The following is a 26,747-nucleotide window of genomic DNA, read 5'->3' as shown; positions in this document are numbered from 1 at the left end:
AAGACACACTGAAAGAAAGATGCAAAAACCTAGACACAGTGACAGGTTCAAGTTGCCATGGGAACTGCTGAAAAAAAAGAATGAGATATGATATGGGTAATAGCAAGTTCAAAGTAAAATCAATAAATGGATATGCTTTTAGGTGCAATCCCACTCTCTTTATATATTTTGTCCCCCATCCATCAGCACCCTCCTCCCACTGTGTCACCTTGCATGCTCCAAGTCTCCTTAATACACACATTTTCAAACTCACCTTATTAATCACAACCATTTTACAAGGAGGAATAGTCTAATGTCTCTTTTTTATTAGAAACTCAAGTGTTATGTACAATCAAACAGCAACAAAGTGAACCAAAATCACATTTATCATAATAAAGAAACAATTTGTCTGTTGACAAAAAATCAGTTGCAGCCATCTTGAATAATAATTTAGTAATTTATCATTGAGAAATGTGTTCAATGGTGGAACTTTTTTACAAAGACACAGATAGATAAATTCAAATGGAATTAGTTGAGTCAAAAGTATTAGTGCTCTACGGAGCACCTAAAGGTTCATGAAAAAAAAAATCATTGCAGACTGTTATGTTTATGTAGGGAAAAGGCAGTGCATACATTATTTGAGATATATTTTGAACTCAGACTTCATTTTAAGGACATTTCAGCCAGGGGTGTAGAGCTATTTGTTTAAGCACTGGATTGGCAAAACAGGAGAGTCTGTAAACCAGTCTGCCTTGATCTATGTCCGTGACTCTCACAGTATTTGCTGCCCACAGCTGTTTTATAGGAGGAAAACCTCATTCACTTCCTGAAATCGCTGCAGCTCCAGGAGGCAGCGGGACGTGTAACTCAGCCTCTGAGAAGAGAAGCACCAGCGCACAAAGAGCTGTGCCTTTTACACACTTCCTTCACTGTGTACACACACACACACACACACACACACACACACACACACACACACACACCATGTATACATCACTTCAGGGGACATTACATTGACTTATATGCATTTCCTGGAGACTTATCCTAACCTTAACCATAACCATCACATGCCTAACCCTAAACCTTACCCTAACCAAGTCTTCACCCTAAAATTAATGATTCCCCTCATGGGGACCTCCAATTTGTCCCCATAAGGGAGGCGAGTCCCCACACGTGACTGGGTAAACAGATTTAGGTCCCCACAAGTATAGTAATGCTAGGCCACACACACACACGCACGCACGCACGCACGCACGCACGCACGCACGCACGCACGCACGCACGCACGCACGCACGCACGCACGCACGCACGCACGCACGCACGCACGCACGCACGCACGCACGCACGCACGCACGCACGCACGCACGCACGCACGCACGCACGCACGCACGCACGCACGCACGCACGCACGCACGCACGCACGCACGCACGCACACACACACACACACACACCACACCCACACACACACCACACACACACACACACACACACACACACACACCACACACACACACACACACACACACACACACACACACACACACACACACACACACACACACACACACACGTGGAAAGCCAAGTGAGCCACTATTCAGCAGTTTATTTTGCCCGTTTTTTTTTGGGTAAAAACTCGCGAATATACGCGCAAATAGTGGCACACTTGGCTTTCCATACTTTGCGCGCTGGTGCTGCACTAGAAAGTCTGTTGTGCGAATGAGATACTTTCTCTCTCTTTTTTTTCCGATGAACCTTTAGGGGCTCCGTAGTGCTCTTAAAATACTAGACTATGAAAATGTTGTCAGATATATGTAAAAAAAAAACAATAGAGAGATAATATTCTGTATTTTAATCATTATATCATAAAAACCTGAACATTGGGTTTATTAAAAAATAAAAAAAACATGTCATGACATGTATCCTTTACATTTCTGACTAATGGAGAGAGCAGTGAGTTAATTTGCCTCAGGCTGAACTTTTCCAGAGTGAATACAAATGTCTGACACATGAAAGGGATGAAAGAAACCAAGGCGGAACTGAGATGCATCACAGTAAACACACCCAACACACACGCACACACCCACCCCCACCCACACACACACACACAAACTCACACACGCACCCACTTTAACGCTAAACGCAAGAGTACTTTTTCTGTTAACTCTTTATTTTCACATAGCCACAACATCATGTAAACTGTGTTGGCTAAGTCCAGCATCATCAAGCTCTTTGTCAGATGTCCAGCTGAAAGCTTTGGCCTGTTTCAGGGTCAAGCTGAGGTCAAAGGTCACCACACTCTGCAAGACTTTGCACCTCTGTTCATTACTGATGGCTCGGGGCATTTGAACGCTTTCCGAAACTCCTCAAAGTTACTCATTGCTCCGATTACCCTGCAGGTAAAAATTGTCAGGTTTTAAGGATTGTGTGCATCAATCAGTGTTTGAATATATATATGTATGTGTGTGTGTGTGTGTGTGTGTGTGTGTGTGTGTGTGTGTGTGTGTGTGTGTGTGTGTGTGTGTGTGTGTGTGTGTGTGTGTGTGTGTGTGTGTGTGTGTGTGTATGCTCACCTGTATTTTGGTGGACTGTGAGAACCAGTCTGAATCTGGTCCCTGGCTGTTTCTGGTCTGTATGAGTTACATCTCACCTACAGAAAACATTGTATAGATTATTTCATATTCTATGTGTACTTCACTTTCCGCACCAGAAGTAAGAAGAAGTCTTATTGTTCATACATGTGCGTAGCTCAGGAAAAACAGTTGGTTGTTGTTCAGTCCGACTCCAGGCAGCAGAGGCTCCTCTTCACCCCCTCTGCTCTCATCCACCCAGCGCCTGTACGCCTGCACACAAATATAAAGACATTTCCTCTCCTGGGCTTCTTAACATGACATGAGAATTTTTAACGAATACTTTCTTGCAAAGGATATTTTGAGGTGTCAAAAACAGGCAGTTCTGTATCCTTAACTTAATATCGCAATAATGAGATTTTTAGATTGTTAATGTTGTAGGACTATACAGATGATTAGGGTTAGGACTTTCTTTCTTTACTTTTTGTAAATATATGTTGATGTATATGTGGGAGGATTTTTGCTTTTCTTACACAAGACCACGAAAGTGTATCACATGTTTTAAATACAAAATTCTAATCTGATTTTCCGTGAATGTACTGTAATAAGTGACAGTACATCAAATAATACAGTTAGCCAATATAAAACACATACTAAATTAATAATAAGCAAAAACAAATAAAAGCTTCAGCCTCAAGTTAATGGTATTCATCCAGGATTACTAGCACACTTGAATGCAATACAACCTAAATGACAGCTATGGTTTTCCATAGAAAATAACAAAATGTTCGCAATAACAAAAAAAAAAATGTAAAGGTCCCCTATTATACTATTTTTCAACAATATATTATAGGTCTCAGATATATACAAACATGTCTCTGAAGAGTTTGGCTCGAAATACCAAACAGATCACCCATTGTAGCATCCCATAATCCCCTCTGTTTCAGCCCTGTTTCAAAAGTGCTGATTCCCTGAAGGCTTCTCAATTCTCTAATTTCCCCTCCTCGGTCCTCTGGTAGTGACCCGGAAATGGATTTCCATGTTGAAGGACATCTAATTTCTCTAAATGCACATCGAGGACCGAGCATCGGGCATCGAGGAGGCTCTCTGGAGGAGCTATAACCGAGGATACACTGATGGTTCCTCCATGGCTCCACCACGGATGTATTTCCGGCAACAGTGATGTTTCAAAGAGTCGTGACGCACGGCCGGACTTATCAATGACAGCTCTGCATGCATCCCCTGGATATTATTGTATTAACTGTTTTCATCGCGACCTGATGAAAACAGTGAGAACAGCTGTGAGGTCCGTGCAGAAAGCAGAGCAGTGTGTATAATATATATCACTCAGTATAACAGGCCTACATTACTCTCTTTATTTGTATGCTTTAGTTCAGTGATTCTCAAATGGGGGTACGCTGACCCCTGGGGGTACGTTGGGGTACTGCATGGGGTACGTGAGATTAATAAAAAGGTTAATTAAAAAAATACCATGATTACAAAAATAATCATAGTACAATAAATTCAATATAAAATGTTATATTACATGTTTCTAGAACCACCAAGGGTACAAGATCTGTTCTTGTGCTTTTCTGGTGCTTAACTGGTTCTTCTCTGTTTTTACAAGTGTGTGGTTGTGTTCTAGAAATAATACCATAAATAAAATGTTACCTCTCATTTATCATATATGAATTCATTTTCACAAATTGATTAAAGCCAATCTTAAAATGATTTAACAAACGCCTGTTTGAGACTCCTCAGTGCACACACAAACATAACTTGGAGAAATAAATAAATACGGATATTTAAAACCACCTCAAATATGTTGTGTTAATGTTATGAAATGTTTTCTCATAAATGATGCGGTAAGCAGGAGGACAGAATTAAGTCTAAACTGACGCCGTTTTGCATTTCTATAGGTTGTAGATAGGAGCATGGTTTTATATACTATCACGTTTAATCGTGTTTTATGCCGTTTGCCAAGACTTGATAAGTCGCTCGTAAAACACAGGAGGTATGGAAACTAAGAACACCATATGTGGTAAATTGTACAGCTAATATAACACAACACATTAGTTGTATTTCCTTTAACTGGTGGATTATGGATATATAGTTGATGATCGAAAGCTGGAACACAAACCACCAAATACAAAAAAATTATTCAGATCCAGTCGTCATGACTCCACTCCGGAGGGATTCCCCGAGCATTTCTTAGAGTTTCTCATCAAGGGGGTGTCTCCTGTCCCCGGAACAAACCATAAACTGTATATGTAAATGGACGTATGGTCTGTGACGTCACCCATAGGATTCTGCAGAGTTGCCGAGAAGCCCTTAATTAATTAATTCCTTCCATTTATTATAGCGCTTTTTCAATGACTCAAAGCGCTTTACATATACACACATTACACATATATCATATATGCAATGGTCAGATACTGTGGACAATACCCACAGGAGCAAGTTCAGGTGAAGTGTCTTGCCCAAGGATACAGACGCAGCAGCGGCGGGTTTCACCCCTTGATCTGATGATCATTGCACAGCGCACTGCGCCACACCGTCCATCTTCACGCCTCGAGGTCATCGAGGCGCTTTTACAAGTACACATTGGTATTATACATGTACTGTGGACAATACCCACAGGAGCAAATCCGGGTGAAGTGTCTTGCACAAGGACACAACGGCCTGACGCAGTGGCGGCAGGAGCGGGTTTCGAACTGGAGTTCCCCAGCACTCCCCCTTGATCTGATGATCGGATGCACAGACCACTGCGCCACCCGTCCCTTAGTAGGCGGAGTCGGCCACTAACGGCTCGACAGTGACGTCAGAGTTCATCTCCCGCCTGCTCCAAATAAGGGCAAAGAGGTGGACCCGAGGCGGGACCTCCTGCCACCGAGCTGGAAGTTCCAGAGCTAGCTGAAGCTACCAAGCTAAGCTAACATGCTCCCCATCTGCACACTGCCGTCGCATTTTACGTTTCTAAGGTAAGCGGACATGAAACTATTCAGCAAAACTATAAATAATAATCTAAGTTATTGAGTTTTTAGCATAATACTTCAGAATCTTAAAATCCCTTAACGTGTGTATGCAATTGTGCTAAATTCAACACTGGAATCAAGCAAATATTAATATGTTTGCATGACATTAGTTATTTATATTATGATATCACTTAATTATATGTTTAATACATTCAAATCAAGCTAAGGTACATGTGATGGTAGCTAGTTAGTGCTCTTACCTGTGAGGCCTCCTCCAAACAGCATAATAACCAGACTGTACCATTACAACTAAGTAGGCCTACCAGTTCTACGTAGATCCTTGACTTTAGACAAACAATCCAAAAGACAAAATGCATTTAAAGACCAATCTTTATTTGAATGTGCCTCTTAACCTGAGATATTATAAAGTAATAGTATTGACAATCTAAAAAATCTGAGCAACTCAACAGTCAACTTTATATTTGTTATTGTCTAAAGCATTTATTATTTTCATTTTCCCCCTCTCATATTCAGTGTGGACGGATTGAGACAGCGTGGTGTCCAGAGAGCTGCAGAGACTTCAGGGAGAAACCTCCGTGTGATGGACGTCCTGTCTGTTGGTTTGGAGAGGACTGAGGGTCTTTCATCAGCGAGGAGGACCAGGCCTGATGGAGGAGCCCATGCTGGGCAAAGCTGATACAAACTGCACAGGCCTAGTCTGTCACTTTATTTGACTAAATGTGTTTACTTATACATTTAGTAGGTTTACACCTTCTGTCCATATGTGCTTTTTATTTAAAACATGTTTGATTAACTTTTGGTTCACATTTCAATAAATTGTATTTGCACTCCTTTTGTCCATTATTCTTACTGAAAATGTTAGATTACACATTCACATCTGACTGAAGATTGGCCCCATTTATTTGTGATGTTGCAAACTCTGCGGTACAAGGCACAAGCGATGTGAAGCTCATAAAGCGAGGCAAATAGAAATAATCAGCTGATGGAGTGTAGATGTGGAAATAGGTAAATTCGATCAGCTGACTGTGTTTTCACAATAAAAGTAGTTTCTTAGTGAATGTCCTGTACTAGTCTTAAAATCTCATAACATCAGCTTTTAATGTTCCTCTTGGATGTTCTTCTTGACCCTCAGAGAGGGTCATCTCGCTTGAGGCCAGGAAAAGGCTAGTCACTGTGACCTTTTTACCTGTGCTGGATTATGGTGATTTGTTATATATGAATGCACCTGCCAATTACCTGAGCAAGTTAGATGCTGCGTATCACAGTGCACTGAGATTTTTGACAAATTGTAAAGCACTTACGCATCACTGTACCCTGTATACCAAGGCGGTTATGCCATCACTTACTGTACGGAGGCTCAGTCACTGGTACTTTTTCATTTACAAAGCCATGTTGGATAAACTACCATCTTATATCTGCTCCCTGATCTCTCTGCGAATTGAAAGTACTTATTGCCTGAGATCGCATGCTGTGGTTTTATTAAATGTGCCAAGTGCTAGGACTGTCTTAGGGAAGAAAGCTTTTAGATGTGCAGCTCCACTAACATGGAACAGTCTGCAAAAAGAATGGAAAATTACCAAGCTAGTACCACTACATGTTTTTAAAGCTCGGTTGGATGCTACAAAATCAGATGCTGTTGGTACCTGTACTTGTGGTTGTGGTTAAATATGTAAATTGTAATCCCTGTACATTTTGCTGTATGATGTCCTTTTGTTGTTCTGTTGTTTATGTCTTCTTGTGGAACCTACTGCTGCAGGTCTCCCTTGAAAAAGAGATCATTGATCTCAATGGGATTTTACCTGGATAAATAAAGGTTTTGAATTGAATTGAATTGAGAGAAGGAGAAAATGTTGTGTCTTTCAGGCATGTCCTTTCCTAACAAAAATTACAGGAAACATAAAACATATCATTGCAGAACAAGTGTGTTATTTATGAAAGCAGTGTGTTTGTGTGTTTAGGGTAGATATAATTATTTTGTAATTGTAATGTTTTTTTTTTATTTCAACAGTGAGCTACAAAGACAATCAGATTATGAATGAACAGTATGAAGTTCATCAACATTGAAATATATGTTATTATCAAAATAATATTTAACTGTTATCAAAACGTAGTGCAACTGTAGAAGCTTGCTCTGTTGTCTCACTGAAATAATAACTTTTACCACGTTTTTTACAGACAATATTGAGAGATAAATAGTAGCAGTTCTCACTATGTGTTAAATATCTTTGCCTTCAATACATTAAATTAGAAAGCTGACAAAGTCATATTGCTTGTTAAGATCTAAATGTAACTTTTTGCATGGAAAAAACCCTCAAATTAACTGATGTGTAGGTGATCTAGTATTTAGTATTGTTTAATGGAATGTATATCAGTGTATTAAAGTCTACTTCATTTATTTAAACCAATATCTTTCTTGATTCTTTGTACAGTATGAACAAAATAGTCTTTGTACCTGTGCTGAAGTTCACTGCTGTGAGGAGTCCAGTTCTGTCTCTCACTCTCTGGTCCAGCCTGTCTGCATCACCTGGACACTTTAAACAAACCGATATATATGTAAAGTACCATGTGTACTGATTCTCTTCTGTTGAACATGTTGGATTGTGTATTGTCCGATTCAGGGTCCTTTTTATTTTACTGTAACTTTGGAAGTTGTGTTACCAATGCTTACTGTTTATTTTATACCAATTTGGTAATGCAATTAATAAAAACAACAAGGTTTGGGTTTGTTCTTCAGATGACTGTGACGTTAACGTGTAAGCTCAATAATGAACTCCAGCTCAACCAACCATATTGTAATATCTAAGTAATCATCTTGAAATATGACATTAATAATTGTAATATACACACATATTATTGTGAGGTTGATTTCACATACACTACTTCGACATTAGCTTGTCTACATACTTGAGCATAGCCAATTTAAATTAACCTTAGCGATGCATACAGTTCCTACCTACATAATAAAATATCTCTCTAAGTTACAAGGATGACCATATTTTATCAACCTCAAACAGAAGCCGTTTGTTCAACAGTATTATCCCACTTAACGCATAACACTTGTCTATTTCGTTTAAACCTTTATATTTATAGTCTATGATTTTAACTTGGAGGCTACGATTAGCATCGTTAGCACTGATGTAGCTACCACTCGCTTACACGCTAACCCAAGCCTTAACATTCATTACGTAGCTGATTAAAAATCATTAACACATAAATAAAGTACTCGAATTTCACTTACCGCAAAACCGCATTCATGCACTGTCTGTTTCAACCGCAGAGCGAGTCACAATAGTCCGATATATAAGCATGAAGAACAAACAAACACGGCCGGCTTCAAGTTGTGTTCCCTGGATGAACTGAGCAGGCAGAGTCCCTGTAGCTTCACGGAGCAGCTAGCAGAGAGACAAGAAGCTAGCAGCAGCAGTCACTTGACAGAGCTGTCACTCAATGTGACTACGCCCTAATTTATGCAAAAACTTTAAGACCTAATATAAATAAAAGGGTCGTGTTAGAAAACAATTCACTCACAGATCCATAATCATGAAGGTGGAATCTAACTATATTCATTATAATATGTATTGCAGCCAGGGGTAGAAACATGTTTTTTTCTGCTTTAAAGTTGGGCATTTTAACATGGGGGTCTATGGAAATTGCTCCTTTCTGCAGCCATCGCCTATCGGCCAATATATGCACTGCAGTGTGTGGCACTTCCGTATTGGCGTCCCGGCTCTTCCCCAGAGTTTGCCGCTTGGTACAAACACACTGCCTGAGGAAGGCTATGTGTATTTTTTTTGTCATTAACCTTTTTCGGACAACTTATTTATTTATTTTGGTGACGATCCGACCTCCATGCTGCTACTCTGATTCAAACTGCATCCACCAAACAATATGATTTATCTCGAACTCCCCAAAATAACCAAAATCTGACACGGTGTGAGATGTCTTTTTTAGCAGTTCTGTCATCATTTCCTGCGATCTTCTTCATGCAGTCAGTCAAAATGAATGAATGAATGAATGGGCGTTTCTTTGACTATTTATAGGCAAATATGGGTGTTACGTGAAGCCCGAAAAAGCTGCGCCGCATTTCGAGTTGATTGTGATTTATAAAGGGAAACAGGCGTAGGAAGTGCCGTACGCACTTCCCTCGCCGGTACGCAATGTTTTGTGAATGGGAAAATGTCGGAACATTTCTGTAGCTATTTTTTTGCTTTGTACTACGTAAGCAACCTTCCCACGTGAATCCTACGCAAGGCGTTATAAATGAGGCCCCTGGTGCGCACCAGAGAAGCGGACTATTAGGTGTGAATGCACCCTGAGAAGCACTGCTTTAGTTTAGCAGATATATACAACAAGAGTCGATATTTTCTAAAACAATTTAGTGCTTCACATAAAAAAACAAAAACAACGACTGTATCCTGACATATATTATATGCTTTAGGAGCTGTAGATGCGTGTTGTACAGTGTGTAGGTGTGTGTTGTACAGTGTGTAGGTGTGTGTTGTAGCCTACTGTGTGTAGGTGCGTGTTGTACAGTGCGTAGATGCGGCGGAAAAACAGGTCTCATTTGGTTTGGTGTCCTATGATTACTTTTTATACTTGTAAATACAACTTTTGACCCATAATTTCAATTCCCCATTTCAGCGACCAGAGAGGGGGGGAAATCCAGTCTGTATATGTCCGCATCTGTAGCCTGTTATTGTCTCATTATACCGCCCTGTGAATGAATTAAAAGTAAATATATAAGTTGTCATGAACACATCTGTCCATCAGACAGAGTGCTGCTGTGCCTCCTGTCATCATTAATGGACGTCTCTTTAAAATAACCGCCCAGAGGAGAGGATTTCTCATTACGCCTGCTGCTTCCACTCCTCTCTCCACGGTTCCCCTCCTCGACTCCTCCGCTCGCATCTCCTGTGGGCGGGACTAAGACATAAGGATAGGAGTCGGGGAGGGGAGTCGAGGAGGGGAGTCGAGGAGGGGAAATTAGAAAATTGAGAAGCCTTCTCTGTCTGTTACTTTAGATGAAAATAAGGAGCCACTCCCCACGCCCCTCTGCGAGATATTTGGTTAAAAAGAAGACAATGGTGCTCTAGGAGGAGATTCAGGTGATAAGGTTATCTTGATTGGTTATTGGTTAATGGTTACACAAGCCGACAAATCGTTATGACATCATAAAGTGGCAGTGATCAGCTCATTTTCAGACAGATTTTTATACAAATGGATAAGGACAAAAAGTGAGCAAATGTTTTTTCCTGAAACTTTCAGAATCTCTTTACACAAAGGGGACACATGTTTATGTATAAAAGACATGAATAAGTGGATTTTGCATAATAGGTCCCCTTTAAGAGAAGCGCATGAGTGTAAGGAAAAAAATCCTACCCTGAAAGACTCCCTCATTCCTCCATTGTCTGCTATGTTTTCTGCCAGAGTCCTCTTGCCCCGCACCTGCACAACAAAACATCCACAATGCACTGATTTTCATAACTTTATCCTTCTCCAAGTGATTACAAAAGTTATAATCATTAAAGTAAATTCTAAATCAGGACTCTCAACTGTGTAATGTTGACTAATAAACTCAATTAATATGCCACAATTAAAATTAAAAATACACTGAATACACACACTCAACAGAGCCTGTAAAGTGTCAAACTGCATTAGGCAAGAATATTTTTTACATTGTCATTATTTAAATGTATTTTAATATTTCCAGGGATTTAAAAAAAGTTACTTAGTAGCTTATTTTACTGTTGTAAAGTCAAAATCTTACATCAAGTCCTGCCTCCTTCCAATGGTAGGCATTATACTGGTCAATCATACACTGGCTCTGCTCATTGAAGGCGTCTATAGAGGAGTTGCTCCACCACTGGTGAAGGTTGCCATTTTTGTCATACTTGCGACCTGTTCATGAAAAGGGATCAAACACAACAAAATCCCAACAGCTGTGTCAAAAATCTCTGATATTGATGTTTAAGGTCATTCTTGTCAATCAGTATTTACCGTTATTGTCAAAGCCGTGTGTTAACTCATGTCCTACTATCACCCCGATGGCACCGTAGCTTAAAGATCTGGAAACAGATGAAAAGTGGATTAACTTTAGTCCTCCTTAGCTCCCTTTTCAAGTAGAATGAGTCACAACAGCATTTTAAAAATGTGTGACAACATAATTCAAATGAAAATCAGGACAGGATGATTTAAATGGTTTGCAAAGAGAAAGACTATTAAATAAACTATTGCTTGAAATCACATACTAATGCACTTCATATTAACATATAACATCCAAACGTATACTGTCAAAATGTGCTTTATACTTAATTGGTATCCATAAAATAATTGGTATATATTGTTGGCTGAATGATAACGCATTAATTCAGACTTTTTTTAAATTGGCATCATGATGCAACTATTTTGGCATCCTCTTGGCTTGTTAATTGTAATTTTATGTCCTCATCAGGACATTATTATTTATGTTTTAGATATGTCTCCCCCTGTTGGCAGCAGATAATTTGGAATGAAGTCCACCATGTGACCAATGTATCATGTGACTAAGTTAGGAAGCCAAATGTGAGCAGGACAGCCACATGGTTTATGATGATTACAATCTGCTTCAACCCTTCTTTTGCATTCTTGGTAGGTTAAATTACTACAAAAATAGTCTTCTTTTATGTCTGTTAAATATGTTAAGTAAGTTATATAAAAAGAGTATTTTTGGGATTGATAGTTTATATATTGTTTTGTGTAAACTCCGTATAACTCACGTTAGCTACAGCCTATACTCTAGTGCTATATCCAGTTCTATGTGTATATTTCTCGCAACTTTATATTCAATTTTCTAAAATTAGCTTGAACTTTCTTAAAGATTAGATTCGAATAGCTTTAGTCTTTGGATGACAAACAAATGAATCGTCCACATTTTGGACATACTGTATCTTTCATTGCATACTGAAAGTACTGTGGTGTTGTAGTAGTCTTCCCTTTGGCTTTCTTCCAGTACGTTCATTTAACTTTGCTCACTTTGCTCCTTAATCAAAAGCATCATGTGGCTTATCTATATCTATAAGTAGAGCATGTCGTATTATTTCATTCTCACCTTGGATACTCTCTACCCCAAAAGAAGGGTTTTTGAAGCTCTCCAGCAGGAAATCCTAAAAGAGAAGATCAAAATGATGTTGTTCTTTTTGCTCTTTTCATTTTCCGAAGACTTTATGGATTGCCTTTTGCCTTTATTATATAGGACATATAGACTGGAAAAGGAGAGAGCGAAAGGGGATCGCTTGCAGCAAAGAGAAACAGGATGGATTAGAAGTTGTCAGCCCACTTTCAGGTAAGCTATCTGGGCGCCCAGACAACCTTTTTTCTACATCAGCCTGTGTGAGGCACAGCTATTTATTAATTAAAAGTGTGATTCATCAAAAGAGTAACTATTATAAATCAGATCAGACTTGACATGTTATAAAAAGCAGTCCTCACGTCATCCCTTTTAGTTCAACATGTTTTTAACCCCAATTCACTGTCTTCCTTCTGACACTGAAATGCTTACTTGCCATTTTGAAGAAATTATACACCCCAAAAATGTATCATAAGCAGATACATACTTGAAATCACTGAAATGCAGTGCACCGTCATCGTTCCTGACAGAGGTTCAGAAGACAGGCATTAAGTAATTAAATTAAATATGTCAATAATCAATCATATTCAATCTTACTGATTTGATTCGTGGAGGAACTGTAGAAGGCGTTCACAGTTGTTGGGTTTGTAAACCACCTACACACACACACACACACACACACACACACACACACACACACACACACACACACACACACACACACACACACACACACACACACACACACACACACACACACAACCATTATGACATGACAGCAAATGTAAAAAGTCACACAGCAAGTTCACAGAGTCACACTCACTCTTTTCGTGGGACGGCCTTTCGGAGTAAGGCCCGATCAGATTGGACAAAGTACTTCAACGTCTGCATCACATTCCCATATAAGTCTTTCTCACTGTATTTCAGCTAAAAAATACACAAATGCAAATACACACTATGAAGAAACTGTACTTTTCTGCAAATATTACACCAGAATTTGACCTTTTTTTAGAACAGCCTCTCTCAATTATTGCTAGGAGACCATGTTTGTTCTTCCTAACTGATTTTTAAAACACAACTAGCTTTCAGAACTGCTTTACAAACCTGCTTTAGGTCCTCATTGAGGTAGGTGTCGTTCAAGATAAACTCGGGGTAGCCAACTTTAGCCAGGACTGCATGTGCCTTGATAGAAAAAGATAGTGAGTGGAGAGTTTAAACACATGTTTAGCGTCATAGCCAATGTCTTAACACAATATTTTCCTGCAACGGTTTAACCACAGAACAAATTGGAGACAGTGTAAACACTAAAGATATAGAATCTAAATGCAATGATGTTCGATTTTAGGTCACTACAAATCTCACATCCTTGTGATCAATAAAAAAAGCCCACGGTGAAACTGATTATTTTTTAATGTTTTAATATTGACCTAACAGATTTGTGAATCAGGGGTGTGTTGGTTTAAGCAGAACCGTACAGCTTGAAAGTACCATTTAAAAGTCAACTCTCCTCTACGAACAAAGGTCTTTGTACAGTACGTTGCTTTACTTAATAATTGAAAATCAGATACACATACATATACAAACACACACAAAAATGCCCGTCATTTTAGTATGATTGTTTGAGCGCTACGTCCAATTTATGTTTGATAAACATATAAAAAAACATTGATAAATCCACTGTACGCTGCCCAGTAAAAAACACCAGGCACACAGAATGAGTGACTGTCTGGTAAAGCAAGTCAAACATTTGCTCAGCTAATGTGACAGATATTTTGCCTGGGAGACAGTGCTGCCCCTAAGTGGCAAAAACAATTGAGTACAGCTTAGAGCTAGATATCTTTATTTGGGAAGTTCAATTTAGAACAGAGAGCAAATAAGAGGGAAGCACAGCAGATTATTACAATGGCAGTGGACTGTTGCTAGACTGAGATGGGACAGAGGAAAAAGTTGTTCTTGCCTTTTCTATTGCTTTCATCTTGGTTGGTTTATCCATCCAGTCATTCTCCTTTTCCAGCATGTCAATGAACGCCCAGCGAATGCCCTTGATCAACTCTTCCATCTGAGAAACAAACACAAACGCATTAACTCAAGGACGTTTACCAAAAATACTGCTCTTGGTCTTATTGCCACATTAACCCAAACCCAGATTGACACAGATGACAACACTTTAAATGTCTGACATCACTTCCATGTGAGACACAGACAAAATACACTTAACACAGACATCTGTTACACATATACAACATGTAATCACTTGACCTACAATGTTGGACATGATGTCATTTCTAAAGCATACACACCATGTGTTTCTTGTCTTCCTGGAAATGTCTGTTGACAAAGAGGCGTCCAGTAGCATAACCAAGTGTTTTATCGACAAAGTTAACACACTTATCCCAGCGCGGGGTCAGAGAGGTGGTTCCCTTGGTAACCTGGAAGGTGTGTGAGAGACAGAGAGGAAAGGTAACATTGACTCTTTCGCCACATGGCACTTACTTTCACTGGTATAGTCTCAGCCTCTGAATAGCCTACTTACTGGTTGGGAAATGTTGGGACTGAGAGCAAAAGAAACTATTTGTATCATCATTTTTTTCGTTCAAGCCATGCTATAAAGTTAATTGGAGCTCTCTTAGTAGGCTTGTCTTAAAAATCTAACTAGTTGGTGTACCTTGGAGGCCTATCAATTGTTTTCCTTCATGGAACCAGTAAATGGAAAAGAAACCAAATCGTTTTTCTTTCTTGAACCAGTCAACAGCGACTTTTTGTTTTGCTTATTATCTTACTAAATGGTCCGATGATGAATGGAGCAGGGGAGGGCAGGGGGGTGACTCTCAGAAGTAATTTCAAAACAAAAGCTCTTGCAAACTTCATCCAAAAGCTCTTGGAATAAGGTGGCAATAGGCTATATCAGCACTGGAACCAACTCAGAGATGTCAGAGATGTTAACAGTGGGTTAACGTGTGAACATGAACAACTTTTTGCCACCTCATCTCTCGAGAAACAATCTTTAACCAGCCGACATGCCCCTCTAACTGGTTATTTGTTGTTGATTCCTGCAGCTGTTCCCATAAATGTCAACATCACTGCAGTTGCAAAGCGAAAGGAGCTTCAAATCCTCCACCATCATTCCTGTCCCGAAGAAAACAAGGACCGCAGGATTGAATGACAGACCCGTTGCCCTGACCTCTGTGGTTTTGAAGTCCTTTGAGGGCCTTGTCCTGTCCCACCTAGAAACCATCACAGACCCCCAAGTCTGTAGAGTCCTTCCGCTTCCTGGTCAACATCATCTCCCAAGACCTTAAGCGGGAGCAGATGTAGCTCCCTCACCAAAAAAGCCCAGCAGAGGATGTTCTTCCTGAGGCAGCTGAAGAAATGTAACCTGCCAAAGTCAATGATGGTGAACTTCTACACCTCCATCATCGAGTCCATCCTCACCTCCTCCATCACCATCTGGTACAATGCAGGTACAGCCAAGGACAGCAGGTTGCAATCTCTCGCCACCTGAATAGTTTCTTCCATGATTATATCCCTTTCTTCTAAACTATTAATATCACATAAAAGCCTGTCTTGAAAGCCCCTACACTTCCTCTACAGTTATTCCAATATTATCCAAAAACTTTACCATGTGGGGGCTTTCATTTTGAAATTACTTCCTAGAGTTCCGTCCAGCACCTCGTAAAAAGCAAAAACGAAACCATCAGTTACTATTCTCTTTACTGGTTTAAAAAAGAAAAACTGTTAATAAGAAGGTATACGGATTGACTACTCAAAATATCACATAAATGTCCCAGTTCTCTGTCTTGTAGTACAGAGATCAGTATGTACAGTAGCACATACTTTTAACTACCAGTATTGAATCTGAATAAACTTCCTGTATACATAGTATAAACATTTTGTAAACATCCTTTATGAAGAGGGATTTCTCCAACATTTTCCAACTGTATCTGCATGATGTCAAGCCAACGTTTTAGCTTTTTTAAAGACACACACTACCCATTTATTTTTTCAGTAACTCAAAACCCTTAAGAATGACCCAAACAATACAGAATTTGGAAAATTCTTTCTGTACCAACCCGTGCATAGTCCTGGTATCTGTAAAGGAAACGACGGCTAAGGGAAGAGATGCTGGAAAAAACTGTCCTCCATTGTACGTAGTTAGCTACAATCCTGGAAAGAGATAGAGATGATGAACATTAATTAAATAATGCCATGTAATCTCATTATACACTCTAATATACTTATAATGAGATATAGGTGTATCTGGTTGTTTAAATGTATGTGTGTGTGTTCTATCCTGTGATACTTCTTAGTCCCTCCTTGTTTGCTGTACCACGTTGTTTCAATCTAAGTCTTGTGTCACACATTTATATGAAATGTTTTGCTGTTCGTGTTCGTGTGTGTGTGTGTGTGTGTGGTGTGTGTGTGTGTGTGTGTGTGTGTGTGTGTGTGTGTGTGTGTGTGTGTGTGTGTGTGTGTGTGTGTGTGTGTGTGTGTGTGTGTGTGTGTGTGTGTGTGTGTGTGTGTGTGTGTGTGTGTGTGTGTGTGCAGGTACCTAGGATCTGTACTGTTAATGAGCATAACAAGGTCCTTAAAGTACTGCGGTGCTCGGACGATGACAGGCTCAGAGGTGGAGATGGACTGAACCGGTTCAACTTTAGAGTCCATCACAGCTTTTACAAAACTCAGCCAATCAAACTGCATATAAAGAAGATATCCAGTAGAGGTTACTTATATAACATATAGTCCATTACAACTCAGAATAATACAAATTGAGGGAGACCTATAATGATGTAAATCATGTTTGCATGTAGAAAAAAGACTGCTTGTCTTACACGTTAAGTAATTCAAATACATATGTAAAATACATCATTAAACAGGTGATTCGGTTTTACGAAACATTGGAAGGATTGTGTTCTTTATGTGTTTGTTTGTATTTGAAGTACCTGTGGTATGGTGCGCTGCAGGCGAGAGAGCGACATTTTGTTGTACATGTTGTCACTGTTGCGGTTATCATATGGAATCAGGATCTGCACACACAATGAGCAATCTTAACTGACATGACTGATCCTATATACAATGTTTTAACAGTCACCTAATATGCAAAATCCACTTTTTCATGTTTTTTTATACATAAACATGTGCCCCCTCTGTGTAAATAGATTCTGAATGTTTCAGGAAAAAAGATTTGCTCACTTTTTGTCCTGATCCATTTATATAAAAACCTGAAAATTAGCTGATCAGATTTTGGCCACTTAATGATGTCATAAAGTTGTTTTGGCTTGTGCAACCATTAGCCAATAACCAACCAAGGTAACCCCCCCCCCCCACCTTATCACCTGAATCTACTTCTAGAGCACCATTGTGTTCTTTTTAACCAAATATATCACAGAGGGGCGTGGTTGGGGGTTGGGAGTGGTACCTTATTTTTATCTTAAGTAAAAGACAGAGAATCAGCACTTTTGAAACAGAGGGGTTTATGGGATGCTACAATGACCTGTTTGGTATTTGGACCCAAACACTAAATATACATGTTTTGTATATATCTGAGACCTATAATATATTGATGAAAAACAGTATAAAAGTAATAGAATAGTAGAATCGGAGGGATGAAACCCTCTTTTAATGGTCACACATGCACACACAGTGGCATTTAACCCATCCTAACTAGTAGGAGCAGTGGGCAGCTATTGTACAGCGGGGACCTTTAATAGTTTTCCTTAAAGTAGATCAATCATTCTCATATTTCACAACACATTAGTTAACACATCCAGTGCCATTATGGACTATGAAATTATCTCCAAACATTGAATAGATTTATATGTATCTGACATGACGTTCTTACATAAGCCAGTTTGGTCTCGAAGGCAAGAGCCTCTTCCATCTGGGTCAGTGCTGCTTTCTCCTGAGCGCCCAGCATAACTGCTGTATCCACCATGAAACTCAACAAGGCTGCACGATACTGGAGAAAACAGCAGAGCGAAAGAGAGAAAATAAAGATATGCCATCAGACATCAAGCAAAGGCTTCTGCACTTCTTTTGCAGATTTATTATTATCTGTTTTATGGGGACATATGCACAGCGAAGATGCACAAAATAAAATACAAAATGACAAAGTGCCATCATAGTTAACAAGATCATAGTTACACAAAAAGAGTGATTATTCATGAACCTAATTAAAAACAGCCTATTTTTTGTATTAACTTCATAATGTTAATTATTTATCATATTTTTCTACACAATATTAAGGAGAGCTGCTAGTTGCACCCTAAATGTAGAACATTGTTTAGCTATGGATAGCAAATGTACTTTCCTATTGATAGTCTACTAATATCATGAAAAACTCTTTTTTTTGCTCCATTTTTTGTTACTCTGGCCTGATGAGCCAGCTATTAGACAATCAGCATTTGTTGCCTTTCCACAATTCATTTCCTGCATCACAACTATCTACCATATGTGAAAATGTTTAGTCTGGAAGGAATTATTGTTCTGATAAAAAAAAAAAAACATAATTGACTGTTTTTATTTTAAGCAGCTGAACCTCTTTCTGCTGCAATGTATCACTCAAGCAAGAAGAGTTTTTAAATAACAAGTAAAATAAGTGAAAGATGGAGCAGAGACTCACCGCCCGGGCGGAGGAAGTGTTGGTGATGTAGTCTTCCCTGGAGGGCAGAGACAAGTACTCCTGATCAAGCTAGATAAAGACAAAGAGCACATGTTAGATTCTGCTGCTTTTTAAAATTTTATTTTTTCATCTTCTACCTTTGCTGCAGCCATAACAATTTGAACAATGTGTAAGGAGCTGAACCTGTGGAGTTTCTTATCTACGTTGTTTCAAAATTGTAATATTAGTTGTAAGGTAAAACATATACAGTATATTGTAGAGCCGATGAATGACAGTCGGAGGCGGTGTGTTCAGTATGGAACTCCACACTTTATTATACATTCAAACACAAGGCTGGAATACACTTGTTGCTACTGCAAGTCATGCTAGCCTGAATGAATCTCACTTCCGGTGTCCCACTCTAACGGGTCCGTGTTGCAACACAAGCCTGAAGGCGAATTATGTCCAATAACGTGTCACCACACAAGCCCCCCCAGAATTCACATATAAACAAAATCAGCATGGCGGGGAGGAACGACACGCCGACCCCCACGACTCCTGAGCACGGGAGTCGGAAAAGTGACTTCCGCCTGTGCGGCCCCCGGAAGGGGAGGGACCGGAACAACAGGTCTTAAATCCGTGACAGGGGTCGAGGCCGGGGGGCGGCCCCGTCGCGGAGGTCGAGCCAGCACCACCGGCTGGTCTAAGTCCAGGTGAGCAGCCTTCACCCGGTCCACCGAGACGTGCTCGGCCTTGCCACCCAGGTCGACCACCAGGTGCTTGTCCCCGTGCTCCAAGCCCCGGAAAGGCCCATCGTAAGGGGGCTGCAGGGGGCCTCTGTGCGCATCGTGCCAGATGAACACGTGCCCCGCCGAGCGGAGCTCTGCGGGAACCCGGGACACCTGAGTACCGTGCTGAGTAGTAGGGATCGGAGCAAAGGCCTCAGCGGCGTCCTGCAGGAAAGCCCGCTGGGTCGATGCTGACCAGGGAGCCGATGCGTTAGGGAGGAAATCCCCAGGAACCCTCAGCGGCTGACCGTATACCATCTCATGGGACCGCCGTTAGCCGTTGTCAATCGCAGTCCGTGCCCACCCCGGGTGACGTCTTCACTCGACGCGGGAACTACGCTCTGTTGAGCGCCCGTGTCACACAGAAACAGGCTCCCCGAAAGGCTGTCGCTGACGAAGAGGAGCCTGCACGTGCCGCCGACGCTCAGGGCCACTACTGAGCGCCGGCCCCTCCGTTTCCTGGGGGTTTGTAGCTGCACGGAGCGATGCATTTATTCGCCATTGTCCCGAAACGTGCGTGGTAAAAGCACTCTCCGGTGTCTCCACGCCGGCTCGAAACAGCCATGTCCTGCCCCCGCCACGCTTTCTTGACTGCAGATGGGCCGCTGAGCGTCGCGGCTAACGTCTCTGCACCAGGCTGTTGTGTAGCCAGGAAAAAACGATCCGCTTCCTCAGCCAAGGCACGGAGCTCCGTGACAGGCGTGTTGGCCAGCGCCGTCTGGACCCGGGGAGGCAAGTGATGCAGGAAAATCTCCGTGAATAAAATCCGGGGATCTTCCCCCCCTAGCAGATTTAGCATTTTCTCCATTAGCTGAGATGGCGTGCTGTCTCCTAGGCCTTGAATGTCAAGTAACTGGCGGGCCCTCTGCTTAGCAGATACGCTAAATGTCTTAAGGAGGAGGGCCTTAATCGCCTCATATTTGCCATGGTGTGGGGGGTCTGTGATAAAACCAACCAACCTGGACGACATGGAGCCTCCTAGCGCTGCTACAACGTGGTAGTATTTCAGGTCCCCATCACGGACCTGTCGGCAGGCGAACTGCGCCTCCACGTGTGCAAACCACGCCGCCGCGGCATTCTCCAAAACTCCGGCAGCTTTACGAAAACATCGCGCTCAGCCATGTTCGTTAATTTTCCAGAAACCTTCTCGGAAAAGTCGGGGTCACCAGTGTAGAGCCGATGAATGAGAGTCGGAGGCGGTGTGTTCAGTATGGAACTCCACACTTTATTATACATTCAAACACAAGACTGGAATACACTTGTTGCTACTGCAAGTCATGCTAGCCTGAATGAATCTCACTTCCGGTGTCCCACTCTAACGGGTCCGTGTTGCAACACAAGCCTGAAGCCTGTTTAATTAGTTAAACATCCATAAAAACCATGCTAATATAAACAGTTTCTCCTTTCTTATAAATACCTGTAGTATTTTGGATCCTGTTGTATTTTTTACTTTTTATATTATTTTTCCATATCCAGATTGCTTCAACGCACATGTGGGCAAATATAAACAATACAAACAAAACAATATACCATAGTATATTGTTTTGTTGTTATTGTTTATATTTGATATTCCTCTCTGAAGAACCAGCACCTTACCGTGGTGGAGAGGTTTGTCTGCCCTGATGAACTTGGGGGCTGTGTTGTCTGGAACCTTGTGTTCCTGGTAGGGTCTCCCATGGCAAATTGGTCTCAGGCAAGGGGCCAGACTAAGATTGGTTCGAAAACCTCATGAAAGACAAACTAAGAAGTGAGGATACCCAGCCCGGAGGAAGCCCAGGGTCCCCTTTTGGAGCCAGGCCCAGAAGGAGGACTCGTCGCGGAGCGTCTGGTGGCCGGGCTTGCCACGGAGCCCGGCCGGGCACAGCCCGAAAAGGCAACGAGGGCAGGCAACACCTCCGCTTCTCCGTCCCACGGGCCCACCACCTACGGGAAACAGCGATGGGGTCGGGTGGGCTGCCAGAAGGGTGGCAGTGAAAGCAGAGGGTCTCGACGGACCAGACCCGGGCGACAGAAGCTGGCTTTGGGGACGTGGAACGTCATCTCTCTGGGGGGGAAGGAGCTTGTGCGGGAGGTGGAGTGTTACCAGTTGGATCTGGTTTGGCTCACCTCTACGCACAGCGTTGGCTCTGGAACCTTACTTCTGGATAGGGGTTGGACTCTCTGGATTCTTCTCCGGAGTTGCCCAAGGTGTGAGGCGCCGGGCGGGTGTGGGGATACTCAGAAGCCCCCGGTTCGGTGCTTCTTTGTTGGAGTTTACCCCAGTGGACGAGAGGGTTCGCCTCCCTACGCCTGTGGGTTATGGGGGGTAAAACTCTGACTGTTGTGTGTGCTTATGCACCCAACAGCAGTTCAGAGTATACGGCCTTCTTGGAGACCCTGGAAAGAGTCCTGTATGGGGCCCCTGAAGGGGACTCTTTAATCTTGCTGGGAGACTTCAACGCACATGTGGGCACTTGGAGGGGCGTGATTGGGAGGAACGGCCCCCCTGATCTGAACCGGAGCGGTGGTTTGTTACTGGACTTCTGTGCTAGTCATGGATTGGCCATAACAAACACCATGTTCGAACATAAGGATGCTCATAAGTGTACGTGGTACCAGAGCACCCTAGGCAGAATGTCCATGATCGACTTCGTTATCGTATCATCGGACCTAAGGCCGTATGTTTTGGACACTCGGGTAATAATAATAGCTTGGATTTATATAGCGCCTTTCATGAGACCCAAGGTTGCTTTACAAGGAAGAACAGGGCAAAACAAACATAACAAAACAAAAGGCAGTCAGACAACCAGTCAGACAGACAAAACAACAAATAGATTGGGGGCCAAAGGCCTTAGTAAACAGATGGGTCTTGAGGGCCCTTTTGAAGACATCAAGCGTGGGGATGTTGCGGATCTACGCAGGGAGAGCATTCCAGAGGGTGGGGGCTGCCACACTGAAGGGTCTGTCCCCGAAGGTTCGCAGTTTAGTGCGGGGGGTGGTAAGCAGGCCAGAGTCTGAAGACCGCAGGTTCCGGGGAGGGGCATGTTGGTGAAGGATGTCCGATAGGTACTGGGGGGCATGGGCATGGAGGGACTTGTAATTTTAATGATATGCAGGACTTGACCGGCAACCAGTGGAGGTGGATGAGGGTGGGAGTGATGTGCTACCACGGCTTTGTATTTGTGAGTACCCTAGCAGCACAGTTTTGGACATACTGGAGCCTGTCCAGGGTTTTGTTGGGAACCCCAAACAGGAGACCATTGCAGTAGTCCAAGCGAGAGGTGACGCATGGACTAGGGTTTCGGCAACCGACTCCAAGAGTGACGGTCGGAGTCTTGCAATGTTCCTTAGATGGAAAAAGGCAGATTTGGTCACAGACTTGACGTGGGAGTGGAAGGAAAGGGTGGAATCGATGATGACACCCAGGTTGCAGGCTTCAGGAGATGGGGAGATGGAGTAGCCGTCAACCTCGAGGATGAAGTCACCAACCTTCTGGAGCAGCGCCTTGGGTGCCACAACCACAGGGGCGGATCTAGAAAAATATTCATGGGGTGGCAAGAGGGTGGCAGGAGAATTTCAGGGGTGGCATCCCCTGAAAGAAGTATATGCTGATTTAATCGCAGTCATATCAATCAATGTTAACTTGGAAAGCCACAATATTGATATTTTAACTCAATAACATTAGGTAACATTATTGTGGCACATCAGTAAAGCCTTACATAGGTGGCAGACATAATTTAATGAATTTTAACTGAACAATAACTGAATGAGTTTGTCTCACTCTGAGACCAGCAGGGGTACCAAATATATGCAGACTGCTGCAATAAGTACATTAATTAACTGTCTCATCGATGTGTGTTTGTATGAATATGATACTATTATCAATCATATTATTCCTATCAGCTGTCAATCACTGTTATGATTCACATATTCAGTGTTATTATTAAATAAACTATATTTGTTGGAGGAGATAATGATGAATGTTCCACAAGATGCTTGCTCACCCTCCTTCAAATTTGAAAGACAAGTAATTACTATCATATATCAAAAGAATCAAAAGAACAGTTCAGCGCCCCACAACTTAATTGCAAACAGTTATAACCTTGACTTTACATCAGAAAGAACAAACATTAAAGAAGTGACTAACGGCCCGTCCACACAGCGGCGTGCGTTGACGCTTGGAGGTGGGCGTATCTGAAGCTTGGGGATTTTTTGCGAGCAACGCGACCAACAACCAATCACATGAATCTCCCGCCCCCGACATACAAAGCAATAGCAATGTTAAAACGAAGTAAACTGGATACAAAATCCCCAAACAGGCGAAAACCTACCAGTTTCATCCACTGTCTCTGCCACCTCCCTCCATGCCTCGCTCCTCCGGTTTGTATCCCGGTAGATGAACAGAGACTGATCATACAGCACCGGGTGATTCACTACCGCTATAATGAATTTTCCCTCCATTTTTTGGAATATGAGGAAATGACCTGCGTAGTCTCTCCCAGCATACACGCGGTTTGATTGGCTAGCGCTTGTACTGGCAGATTTGCATAAACGGGATTTAATTGGCTGACGCCTCCGTCGAGGCGTCAAAAGTTGAACATTGCTCAACTTTTGAAGCCAGCAACGCCAGCAACGCTCCACGTCGCTTCCCAAAATGCAGTTCGGCTAAAAGTGACGTCACCCCATTCAAAGTGAATGGGCAGAAGCTTTCAACGCACGCCGCTGTGTGGACGGGCCGTAATTGCATCAGTTAGGGTTAAAAAACGTGTATTCAGCTAAAACATACACATCGCTGCAGTTATTATACAGTGGAAAGTCCTTACCTACTGTTAAATCAAAGTGGTTACTTGCTTTTGGCAGGGCAGTGTAGTTTTACACATCGTCTTATTTGACTTTCTCAGGACTTAAAACAGTTTTTTGGGGGCAGAACCCCACAAAGAAGAAAAATATTATACACACGTAAGGTCATCATCTTAACAGTTTATTATTCTCATCGACTCATCCGTGAGCAGAGCATCAAGTTGGCATGCCTATAACAGCTGAATGTGGTGATTACCATCTTGTTCAGCAAAATGCCTCACTTATTAAGATTTAAAGCTATGGTGCGTTTTGATTCAATGCTGAGTACAGCCAAACTTGACAGGCTCTTCTCTGTCATTGTAGACCGCAAACAGTGGCGGAGCCAGTGTATTTGTGTTGGGTAATCTATGGTAGGGCTAACCCATACAGTGGTGGGGCTCAAGTCAGTATTTGCAATGTAATTACATACACGCTCCCCTTGACAGTGAAACGCCACGCGTGAGGTTCTAATTATTTCCCTGTCTCAATACAAATTGAACTGTATGAAATAATAAGGCACATTTGTCTTGTAGTAAATAAAAAGGGCGACCTGGAGCCAATCCTGCAATTTCCCCACAGGTGAAAGAGTTGACATGCTGAAAACCCAACCCCTGCAGGGGGGTCTGGGGGGATTCTCCCCCAGGAGATTTTTTGAAATACTAACATAAAATACACATTCTGGTACTCTCTTGAGAAGAAAAATAAATAAATCTATTACTACACGACATATTTAAAAAAATGAATGGTATTTTAGTTTTTTGTTACTTTGTTCTGAAAGCTGAACCTGCTGCTCCTCACAGAGAGAAGAGGGAAGAGTCTGTGTGAATTACTTTACATTGTGGATAAGGGTGGATAGCCCCCATTGTTCTGTGTGTCAAAATGAAAGACAGCTCACACACCTATCAATCATCAAACCGTGGGGTCTTATTTCATTACGTGTTGATTTCTATCAACACGTAATGTTGTATCGATGTATCGGGACTTCCTGCAACAACACCACGCCGTTATCGTGATTCTGATTGGCCAGAAGATATTATCAAAGATGTTCTATTGAGAAGACGATCACTACGTGACAAAAGTTTTCAAAACCGTTTCTAGTCTTCGGTATTTCCAGACAAGTGGCTACTGAAATCAATCTTATTAACTGCTGTCTGTGCAATTTACTCCGCGCGAGTTGGCGGACTTTATTTTGCTTACCTTAACATCATTTTTCATGGTGGGGCTAAGCCATTTCTTGGTATGGCTGTCGCCTACCCCAGCCATACCCTGGCACCGCCACTGACCGCAAATACCTCATTCCTTCCGTCTACTTGGATCCGAAATGCTTCTCGTTTTGCGCTGTCCCCCGTTAAAATGAAATCGCCGCCAATCATATTTCCACGCTCGTTCCAGGGCCGGGGGAGGGGTTGCAAGGCTTGCGTCTTGTGCTGCATTCACTTGCACTCGGACATTAGAGATTTTCTCTCATAAATGTCCGATGAGCCACAACTTTTTTTTCAAAACAAAGCTGCCAACTGGGGTGGCAGCTGGGGTGGCAAGGAATTTTTCTGAGGTGGCAGCTGCCACCCCGTGCCACCCTGTAGAACCGCCACTGCACAACCATGAGCTCTGTTTTCCTGCTGTTTAGTTTGAGATAGTTGGAGGACATCCAAGCTTTGATGTCATGCAGGCAGTTGATGAGAAACTGAGGGGGGAGCTGGGAGGATGGAGTGGTGCTGAGATACAGTTGGGTATCATCAGCGTAACAGTGGAAATTGAGTCCATGATGTCGGATGATCTGGCCGAGGGGGAGCATGCAAATGGTGAACAGGAGGGGGCCAAGCACAGAGCCCTGGGGTCCACTGTGGTGGACTGGGGCCGGGGGTGAATTTGAGCCATTGATGGAGACAAACTG

General features: G+C 42.1%; 1 protein-coding gene across 1 annotated transcript in view; it reads right to left on the bottom strand.

The window, feature by feature from the left end:
- Positions 1-1,815: 1,815 nt before the first annotated feature.
- The window catches only part of phex (phosphate regulating endopeptidase homolog, X-linked), a 40,175-nt gene continuing 15,243 nt past the window's right edge, over positions 1,816-26,747 (bottom strand). Inside the window, exons 6-22 of the mRNA XM_034214238.1 lie at positions 19,269-19,337; positions 18,489-18,605; positions 17,590-17,673; positions 17,199-17,341; positions 16,720-16,813; positions 14,950-15,078; positions 14,607-14,708; positions 13,754-13,831; positions 13,473-13,576; positions 13,247-13,305; positions 12,632-12,686; positions 11,542-11,609; positions 11,312-11,442; positions 10,924-10,989; positions 2,717-2,821; positions 2,552-2,628; positions 1,816-2,371 (exon numbers count right to left, since the gene is read on the bottom strand). Coding sequence (XP_034070129.1) covers positions 2,269-2,371; positions 2,552-2,628; positions 2,717-2,821; positions 10,924-10,989; positions 11,312-11,442; positions 11,542-11,609; positions 12,632-12,686; positions 13,247-13,305; positions 13,473-13,576; positions 13,754-13,831; positions 14,607-14,708; positions 14,950-15,078; positions 16,720-16,813; positions 17,199-17,341; positions 17,590-17,673; positions 18,489-18,605; positions 19,269-19,337 — 1,584 coding nt within the window. The 3' untranslated portion in view covers positions 1,816-2,268. The remainder of the gene's footprint in view (positions 2,372-2,551; positions 2,629-2,716; positions 2,822-10,923; positions 10,990-11,311; positions 11,443-11,541; positions 11,610-12,631; positions 12,687-13,246; positions 13,306-13,472; positions 13,577-13,753; positions 13,832-14,606; positions 14,709-14,949; positions 15,079-16,719; positions 16,814-17,198; positions 17,342-17,589; positions 17,674-18,488; positions 18,606-19,268; positions 19,338-26,747) is intronic.

This window comes from Gymnodraco acuticeps, unplaced genomic scaffold, assembly GCF_902827175.1.
Source record: "Gymnodraco acuticeps unplaced genomic scaffold, fGymAcu1.1, whole genome shotgun sequence".
Lineage (NCBI taxonomy): Eukaryota > Metazoa > Chordata > Actinopteri > Perciformes > Bathydraconidae > Gymnodraco > Gymnodraco acuticeps.
The sequence above is the reverse complement of the archived record's forward strand: the minus strand, read 5'-3'. Positions and strand labels throughout refer to the sequence as shown.